Source organism: Phycodurus eques, chromosome 5, assembly GCF_024500275.1.
Source record: "Phycodurus eques isolate BA_2022a chromosome 5, UOR_Pequ_1.1, whole genome shotgun sequence".
NCBI lineage: Eukaryota > Metazoa > Chordata > Actinopteri > Syngnathiformes > Syngnathidae > Phycodurus > Phycodurus eques.
This window is the reverse complement of record NC_084529.1, coordinates 3,927,027-3,937,363: the sequence shown is the minus strand read 5'-3', so window position 1 is coordinate 3,937,363 and position 10,337 is coordinate 3,927,027. Positions and strand designations below refer to the sequence as shown.

General features: G+C 46.3%; 1 protein-coding gene across 1 annotated transcript in view; it reads right to left on the bottom strand.

The window, feature by feature from the left end:
- Window positions 1-4,474: 4,474 nt before the first annotated feature.
- Window positions 4,475-10,337, bottom strand: part of LOC133402589 (metabotropic glutamate receptor 8-like) — a 32,229-nt gene continuing 26,366 nt past the window's right edge. Inside the window, exons 7-10 of the mRNA XM_061676491.1 lie at window positions 7,023-7,162; window positions 5,741-6,682; window positions 5,301-5,547; window positions 4,475-4,859 (exon numbers count right to left, since the gene is read on the bottom strand). Coding sequence (XP_061532475.1) covers window positions 4,810-4,859; window positions 5,301-5,547; window positions 5,741-6,682; window positions 7,023-7,162 — 1,379 coding nt within the window. The 3' untranslated portion in view covers window positions 4,475-4,809. The remainder of the gene's footprint in view (window positions 4,860-5,300; window positions 5,548-5,740; window positions 6,683-7,022; window positions 7,163-10,337) is intronic.

Below are 10,337 nucleotides of genomic sequence, written 5' to 3'. Positions count from 1 at the left end.
CAAAAAGCCAGGAGCCCGTCTCCAACTCCAACATGATTAATAATTGATCATGATGGAATCCAAGTCCTCGGAATGATTCAGCGGCGGCGGCCAAGTGCATTTTAACATCAAAGACAATTTGATGCACCTAACTTGTACCTCTTTTTGTTGAATTTTAAATCTAAATTAATATCTCAGTCGCACAAGTGTAAAAAAACTATAATTGACCACTGTGTAATAAAACTAAACCTCCTTGACAAAACAGTCTTCAATGAGAGTAACGTTCATGGTTCTTCTAAACATCAAAGACCATTTTGAGGCTTGAACACGCTTATGAGATGTTTTTGTAAACATTTGGAGTCAAACAAACCTAAGGTGCGTGATTGTAAACGTCAAGTATATTTGGAATCATAAAAACTTTGTTAACTCTCTAGACTATGACGTACAAGTCCCCCCCCCCCCCCCCCCCCCCCTAAACATCTTTAAATATGCAGAATCTGTTTCCTCCTCAGCTCCCCTCACATTTGGGGTCCCACAGGGCTCAAATCTAGGTCCCGTTTTCTTGCTTCCACTGTGCTCCGTATTCAGGAAAAATGAAATTTCCTTCCGCTTTCATGCAGACAACACTCATATTGATGTGCCTCCAAAGAAAACAATTTTTTTTGCGCAGTTACACAACCTTGTGTGCATAAGTGGTCGCACTTTGGTTTTGTTTTAGATCCGATCTGGCAAACCGTGTGTGTAAACCGAGGTAGTTCTGAGTCTCGCTCTGCTCCGTTTTCTTTTGGGGCTCCACAAGGTTCAATTTTATGGCCGCTGCTTTTGCTGCCCCCAGTTTCCATGTCAAGGGAACACAGGATCTGGTGTCTTTTTGTATATTTTTTTTATTTTAATATTTTGACTCATTGTTTTATTGTTTCTCAATGATGTTATGTTAAATTGTCTTTGATCTGTATTTTTGCATTTATGTAGAGCATTCTGTTTCAGCTGCACATATGACACTTTATAAAAGGAGCGAAACTAAAAGGTAAACAAATAATGAGCCAGATTGACATTAAGGCGTGTTGGTAGTTAAGCGACGCCGCTGAAAAAATCAGCAGCTGCCGAGCAGAAAGCCATCATAAAAACGGTGGCAAAAATAAGAACACATAATTCATGATAATTACCACGTCAGATGCTGGCGGAAGCTGTGGAGCCGTTGCGCTGTCGTGGTTCAAGTCACGGCAGCATCGTGGGAATGCGTTGATTTGTCATTTATCACATGAATTATACAAGCGCACATTTTTCATTTGGAGTCTTTAATTTACTTTGTTTACGAAAAAGAACACAACCTATTAATGTTACACCTTTCTAAAAAGAGTAAACAAATTATTGATGTTGCACTTTGCAAAAAAAAAAAAAAAAGAAGAAACTATCGATGTTGTACTTTGCTAAAAAGACTTGTTCCGAGCGGAAAGCAGTTTTGGAATTCTCTACATAGTGTCGTTATTTTACGCCAGCGTCTCACTTGATCTCATTTCAGACAGCATGAAAAGATTCATTCAACATGATGAAAGAAGAGCAACGTACGTGGTAGAAGAAGAATAAATACCATGCCAAGAGAAAAAAAAAAAAAAACGATAAGAGCGGTCGGAGTTTTTTTTTTTTTTTTTTTTTCTCCAGGTCATCTTTTCCCAGTGAAATGAATGAAAATGTCGTTAATCTGTTCCAAACTCCCCCAAAGAACAAAACTTCTTGTGATCTCTTTTTTTGAATAGGAAAAATAGCACTACACTATAACATGTGGTACTTACACTAATGATGAAGTTAATGTAAAGAAATTATACGGCTTTTTTTTTTTTTTTTGTCTTTTCTTTGATTCAATGGACATTGGGCTTCGCCTTCTGGTGTGCGCGCTTTGGCCACCCGGGGGCAGTATAATGCAGACATCAAACGACGGATCCCCAAAATATTCAAGTTCTCTGTGGTCTTGTAGAAGCAAAAGCCCTGGTGCCACCCTCGCCTTTGGGTTCCACTTCCACAAGGCCACGACATTCACACTCGGGCTAGAGTGCAACTTGTCTCTTCATTTCATATGAATAACCATCTTCAATTCCACCATTTGCTGGCACTCAAATTTGACTTCCTTCTTGTATTTGGTCCCGGAAAAAAAAGTAGGAGACGAGAAGAGATTAAATGTGCTGAGAGAAGAGGCAGAAGAATGTGCAAATGGAGAAAAACAAGAATGTGAGAAGAACAACCAGCTGCTCACAGACGTCCTCCTCATCTTCCTCATCTTGATCATCCTCGTTGGGTTCCGAGCCGATGGAACACTTGGAAACTTTCTTGAGAACAGACGGTGTCACCATCTGCACATTTCGCACGTACGCATTTTATTTCCAAGAATAGTCATTCCCTTTCTTTTTTAGTCTCTCTCTCTCTGTTTATCTATTTATGTATGTATTTATTTTAGATTTTGTTTTAATTAAGAACAAAGTCAAAAATGTTCAGGGTTTTTTCTCCAAGGACAAAATAAGTCATGAAGTTCACATTTTTTTTCAAAAGTCTCTACCTCTTTTTATTTTTATTAAAAAAAAGCTTTTTCTTTAAAAACAAAGTCTTTTTTAGGATAAAATGATTAAGTTGTATTCATTTTTAATCTCTTTTTCTTTTTCCAAATCATTTTTTATCGTATTTCTTTAAGTCTCCTTTTCTCGCTCACTTTTTTTTGGAACCCCCCTCTTCATGCGCACACACGAGCACACACACACACACACACACACACACACACAGCTCCCCCCCCCCCCCCAAGAATAGTCATTTCCCCAAGAAGTTTTGTTTACTCTCGCTCTCTCTCTATCTATTTGTGTATTTATTTATTTTACATGTTTCTTTAAATTAAGAACAGTCAAAAATTTTCAGGATTTTTTGGGTCATCGGTGCCTATAGGATCTCTTTACAGGGGTTGGGGGTGGGGGGGCGGGGGCACACCACTGCTGTGCGTTGTCGCTTGTGTACAGGTGTGAGGGTGTGTGTGCGTGCATGTGTGTGTTCTAAAAATAGACTGTGCGTGGGAGGTGCCCCTTTCTTCTTGCAGCGAACTATGAGACCACCCGCCATGTCTGAAGCCCGCGGACCACCTGAGGGCCCAATTAAGAACAGTCACACACAAGCTGAGACCTCCCCCAAGGCAGGCCACACACACATGCTGTGGAGTAAAAACAATAAAAATAAAAAATAAATAAATAAAACATCATATTGCAGCTATTTAAGTCAGAATCAGAATAAATCTTTATTATTTGCCGAGTATGTCTCGTTGCCTGGCAGGTGTTTTTAAAAAACCTGACTGGTCTTTCAGCACCCACGGAATAATGTGAGCTTCATCACGAGTGCGCCGCTTCGTTTACAATCTCCGATTTCCACTTTTCTCATCTGGAATTTTGCTTTCACGCAGCTGCAGGTGTTTCTCTTCTCGGGAGTTGAGTCCGGGGAACTAAAGTCTGGAAGCAGCCAAGCTTCGTCAGCTCTGCCTGGAGATGCGGAACTATCCATTACATGCATGACGAGCTCCCGCCGGCAGCCCGCATTGATCCGGCGCGCCCGTCGCGCCGCCGCCATGGACCGCATCGATCGGTCGCTCCCCATCGTCTGTAACGAGACGCACGGCACGCCCGACTTCCTGCCGGCTACGTTTTAGGTCGAGACCAGCTAGTCGCCCTACCCGTCGTGGGGGTATCAAGTATTTATCTTTGAGGGTATTTTGAAACACATGAGTGCGGATCACTGGGCCTGCCTCTCGCTGGATGGATGACGCCGTGCTAGAAATGTGGAGATACTGCTCGCTGGAAACCAGAGGATCCATCACTGTATTGCTCACCGTAGGAGAGGCCTTGGGTAGACTGATAACTGAACTTGATCACGCCACGAAGGCACACGGCGGATGGATCCTTCTCAGGGCATTGAATGGATCGCAACTGGACAGCTAAGATTCCATTTCACCTCTCATCCGCGCAGACTTCAGCAGTTCGCCCGATAGGCTCGTTCTACGACAACCAGAAGAGTCCAGTTGCGATCGAGTCGATGTCCTGGGAATGAAATGACCTGGATGAATGAGAATGCTCACAGGCACCGCGACCTGGACCGCTAGATAAATGGCTCTCATTAGGGTGAGCTATGGATGCACGGATCGAGCAGTTACTAGCTGGATCGCTGGATGCAAGAATCACTGAATAAGCAGGCTACTGGGTAAATTGACAACTGGAAGGATTGACCACTGAATTGATGGATCGCTGGAAGGAAAGGATCAGAAGTGGGATCATTGTATACTTTAAATGGATCACCGGCTCCTACTGACACATTGGATTGACGGCCGAGCGGTTGGACGGACGGCGACACGGTTGTGTTCCAAAGACAATAAGCCTGGTTCGCTATCGTTGCAGTTGAAGCATCATCGGAGGCGGAGTGTAATCTGTTTTTCCTTTTAATCAGAAAAAGAAATCATTTGTTGAAAGCCGAGCACGCTTCGCTTCATTTCCATTTGTGCACGTTCAAAAACAGTGACAGACTCTCAACATGTGAACAGACGAACGAAAAGTGGGACAAGCTTCCAAAACGTAATAACGACACCTTTTCTTTTCCACTTACAATGAGCAGAACAGCAAATACGTTTGGTCCCCAACGATTTAGCTCTCTCGTTTTGATCTTCTTGGGCAGGTTCCACTTCTGGCCCTCTAAGTTTTTCGTGTTCGTCCCCCTCTGTACACTTTAAGTTCAGTCTAGTCAGTTACTTGCAGAGTTCCTGGACTGGACCGGACTCTGAAGACGGTCCACAAAGTCCTGTTCGGGTTTGTTTCAGATGTTGTTGTCGGCGTAGCTGACATAGGTGGTTTTTGTCGGTAGAACTGCGGAGAGAAAACAGCGCGAAGCCACGTTTGAGAAGCGTATTGATTAAGGGTGGAACAATTCACAAAATCCACGCTTCGGTTCGGTGCGTATCTCGGTTTTGTGGTGGCGGTTTTTGATCCGGTATATGTTGACTCTTAAGAAAAGAATAATTGTCTTGGACTGTATATTTTGTATGATTATTATCCTAATTCTTTTTGGTGTGGTAAGTTCGGATAAAATGTGAAACTTTCACACATTTTCAAAATGTATTTACAATAACTTCGTACTGCACTGGTGGCTTTAGACCATACAAAAAAAACAAAAAAACAAAAAAACAACAATCTTTTACTGTACAGTAAAAAAAAAAAAAAAAAAGTGCTTCAATGTGACGGACAATCGGCAATATCGGCAATATTGCTAAAATGATTAATGGACTGGATGCAAATCCCCCCACTGACCTGCGGCCACCACACCCTCACAGAGCTCGGTCTTCACTTCACCGTTGGGTCGCTCGGCCGCCAACTGGGACAGTTTGGCGGTCACGGCGGCGGCGGTGACGACGGCCTTGAAGCTGCGTTTGCGCTTGGGGACGTTCCGCTCCGGGTGCACGACGATGACGTAGACCTTGGGCACGTAGAGCATCCCCAACGACACGGAGGCGCTCAGGCTGAGCGACACGGTCAGCGTGGCCGTCTGGATGTACATCTGGGAATGGAGGAGGTGGGATGTGAGGGGCCACGTAACGGGACCAGGACTTCTGCTTTCATTTTGACAAATAAATCACTGAAAACATGGAGACCAAGATAGCCCACTTGATGAAGAGATGGAAGATTGAACCCGCAACATCAGAACTGTGAGGCAGTTCACCGTGCCGGGTTCAACATTTTGCAAAACTCACCCGCTCCGCCGACTGTGCCGTTCCGAAGAAGATGGGTATGAAAGCCAGCCAGATGATGCAGGTGGTGTACATGGTGAACCCGATGGGCTTGGCCTCGTTGAACGTCTCCGGCACGCCTCGCGTCTTGATGGCGTAGACGGTGCACGTGACCATCAGGAGGATGCTGTAGCCCAGCGAGCAGATGAGCGCCAGGTCGGAGATGTCGCACTTCAGCACCCCCCGCGCGTGCCGGGGGTCCGGCGTACGCTGCTCGCCGTAGTCCACCAGGGCGTGAGGCGGCTCGGCGGCGAACCACGCCGACACGCCCGCCAGCTGCACGGCCACCAGGGAGGACGCGATCGTCAGCTGAGAGGCGGGCGAGATGAAGCGGGGCGCCGCCACCGCCGTCTTGCCGCGGGCGAAGATGCGGTGGATGCGGTTGGTTTTGGTAAGCAGAGCTGCGTAGCTGAAGGACATGCCGAGACCCAGGAAAATGCGGCGGAGGGAACACACGGCGACATCGGGCGGCGCCATCATGGGGAAGGTGGCGACGTAGCACAGGAAGATGCCCGTCAGAAGCACGTAGCTCATCTCCCGCCCGGACGCCCGCACGATGGGCGTGTCGTTGTAGCGCACGAAGGTGCCCACCACGAAAGCGGTGGCGGAGATGCCCAGCACGGCGATGAGGACGGGCACCAGCGCCCAGGGCGAGTGCCACTCCAGCCGTATAACCGGGATGGGTCGGCAGCCGCTGCGGTTCCGGTCGGGTCGCTGCTCGTACGGGCACAGCTGGCAGGAGAACTGGCCGGCCAGGAAGTGGTAGCCCTCGCAGCGCTCGCAGTGCCAACAGCAGGGCACGCCCTTCACCGCTTTCTTACGCTCGCCCGGCCCGCACGGCACGCTGCACGACGAAGCGGGAGGCGCGGCACCGCCGCCGGCGGAAGCAAACTTCAGCGCCGACATCTGCCAGGGGAGACCCAAATTTATTACCAAATTAGACAACGAATTCAGCGACGTTAGGATTTCTCATGAAAGCTCCGCTTTGCGCCACTTTGTCATTCACCTTTCGCAGTGTCACGAAATCACCGATATTATCATCGAGCATATTTGCTTTTATATCGCAGCGTTTTTGCTAGATCGTGGGACGTTGTGGTAAAAGACAGACTGTCCAAAGTTTGGGATCAAGCCCAGAGGCGCTCAACACGCAGGCTGCTTGACGGTTAGCTTAAACTTTGGGTTCGAGTGGCCCTTAGTTCACGTACAGATTTATTTGGATGATGATGAAGAAAAAGGCGGAGCTTACGTCGAGGTGCAGCCGATTGGTCCATTGCCCGATGACCTTGTACTCGGGGGCGGAGCGCTCGCTGATCTGGTACTGGAAGATATCGTAGCGGCCGGGGGCGTCGCCGTTCTCGTTGAATGTCACCGGCGTTCCGGCGCTTCCTGTCGGGACAGGAAGTGACTTAGAACAGATGACAAAATAAAACGCAAATCTATTTTTGGCATTTCTATGACAATCTCACATTCACTGTTTACCGCCACCGACGATTATGTTTTTCAACAGGTTGGCATGGAAGAGGGTCTCGCCCAGCTTGTCTGTGAAATTTAGGTTTGTAAACCACTGTAATGACAAACAGTTCCCTGGAGATGGCGACGTTGCATTCTGATTCTGATTCTGAGTGAATTAGTCTTGTCTTGGTCATGTTGGAACAGAAAGCTTTCATGCGGAAACTGTTCAATTGTCCCAAATCTCGTTCAGTGTTCCTTTTACTGCAAATGTTGCCAGATCAGTTTGGGGATGGTCAGAACCCCTCACAAAACCACTCCTAAACCTTGCGGAAAGCCTTCCCAGAAGAGTTGAAGCTGCAATAAAATGACGCAATGCAAAGAAATTCCAGAGCAGTCGAGAAATAAAGTCGTTGACATCTATCAGTCTGGAAAGGGTTACAAAGCCATTTCCAAAGCTTTAGGATTCCAGCGAACCATAGGGAGAGCCATTATCCTCACATGGAGAAAACATGGAACAGTGGTGAACGTTTCCAGGAGTGGCGGGCCGACAAAGATTACCCCAAGAGAACAGCAATGACTCATCCGGGAGCCCACAAAGGAACTCAGGACATCTTCTAAAGAACTGCAGGCCTCCCTTGCCTCAGTTAAGGTCAGAGTTCAAGACACAACAAGGAGGAGGAGACTGGGCAAAAATGGCATCAATGGCAGAGATGAAAGTTGAGCTTTTTGGAAGGTGTGTGCCTCGTTCCATCTGGCGTAAATGTAGCACAGCATTTCAGAAAAAGAACATCATAGCAATTGTCAAACGTGGTGGTGCTCCTTCAGGACCTGGACAACTTACTGTGATTGATGGAACCATGAATTCCGCTCTTTAATAGAAAATCCTGAAGGAGAATGTTCAGTTTGTGACCTCAAGCTGAAGCGCACTTGGGGTCTGCAGCAGGATAACGATCCAAAACACACCAGCGAGTCAACTTCTAAATGGCTTTAAAAAAAACAAATGAAGGTTTTGGAGTGGCCTCGTCAAAGTCCGGACTTGAATCTGATTCAAATGCAGTTTGCATGACCTTTTTTTTGCCTTAATAAATCAAATCACCATTCAAAAACCAAGTTCACTTGGCTTATATTTGTCTAAACATGAAAGTGTCAAACTAAAAGGCTTTATTGATTGCGAAACTTCAGATGACATTTTTTGTTGCCAGATTATTGAGGACAGCAAAAAGGTTGCTTCACTCGTTGATATGACAATCAAGGTTTTGGCCAGCAGGGGGCGTTTGTCTGCACGGGAATCCTGGACAAATGACCCTCGAATGAACCTATGGTTGCGAGCTCCATTTTGTTTCCATGTTTGCTGCTAAATTCCGTTCAACTTCAAGGCAGCGACACGGATGTCATTAGTACTCGACTGCGACGCATAACCACGATGCTACTTTATCGTCACTTTGTGTTTTAAGCAGCTCACAAGGACCTGACTCTGATGCATAATCACGTTGATACTTTATGATCACATCAGCATCACGCTGTTTTCGCCACCTCATATGGACTCGATGTCCCGACACGTGAGCGTGCCGATACCTTATGATGATGATATTAGCTATCTAGTTGAGCCATGTAATTATATTATCATTGTCAAAATCCACATCCCAAATAAAAATCCAAATATTAACATTTAGGGTGAAAAATGTAAAAAATAAATTCCTTTTTTTTTTTTTCATGAAAGGAGCTGCAGGAAGATTTGGCAAGTAGCGGTTGTGTCTTACATGGACCAACTCTTCCCAACATTTTTCTTACCACTCTCAACATCGAGGCCAGGCAAAATGTGACCCAAAAACTTCCAGGAAGTGTGAGGAAATGACCCCGCTGACCCCGCTTACCACGCTTCGTTAGCACTTTGCCACACTTGACGTATTTACGCCTGGACTTCCCATCCCTGGTCAACAGGAAATAAAACGAAAACAAAAAAACAGGCTAGCGTGCATTTTTAGTGCCTCCCGGTAAGCGTTGGCTGTCCAACACGATCGTGTCGCCGCGGGCAATGCGCTAACATTAGCAGTCAACTGGAGCACACCCTTGCGCGCCTCTCTCGAAAGAAACACATGGGCAAGCAGCACGGATGAATTAGCAATTAGCCATTCGCGTCCGGCGCCCCTCTGTTGGTTTCGTTTGTGCGCAAACGTGATGGGTAACTGGCGCCTCAGGTGAAGTGACGCAGAAAAGGAAGCTCCGCTCTCGCTCTCGTTTGCATCAACGCTTCGATGTTCGCTGGGCGACGCGGCGACACTGGGGAAGCCTCAAATGCGCCGCCATGCACAGCAGTTATTCCACTAATTCTTGATTTTTTTTGTCAGCACCGGCGGACTCCTACACAGGATACCAAATACCAAAACATCCATCCATTCATTTTCCATAGCGCTTATACTCAGGCGGGTCGCGGGTATGTTGGCGCCTATCCCAGCCGACTACAGACGAGAGGCGGGGTACACCCTGAACTGGTCGCCAGCCAGTCGGAGGACACGTTGAAACAAACAACCATTCGCACTCACATTCACACCTCCGGGCAATTTAGAGTCTTCAATCAACCTACCTTGCATGTTTTGGGAATGTGGGAGGAAACCGGAGTACCCGGAAAAAAGCCACGCCGGCACAGGGGGAACATGCAAACGCCACGAAGGCGAGGCCGGATTCGAACCCGCAACTTCACAACTGTGAGGCGGATGTGCTAACCAGTCGGGCCGCCCAATATACCAAAACATATTTTTTAAAGAGATTTGTGGCAAATACCGCCCAAGTCAAGTACAACCGCCCAAGTCAAAAAAAAAAAAAAAAATATATATATATATATATATATATATATATGTATGTATGTATCCTTGGTACAACAATCTGCTGTATTGGATTGACGAGTGAAAAATATTCAATTAAAATGAAAAATATTGAAAATATTCTAAGCGGCTTTCTTGTCCATGAAAGTTACTGGAGGATCTTCTGTTCGAGTCTGGCTGTGTCCTCCATGGGACAACAGTCTACTGTATTGGCCTTGGGTGAAAAATATAATAAATCTATTTTTAAAAAAAACATAGACACAAATTGCAATGAGCTTGTTATGACA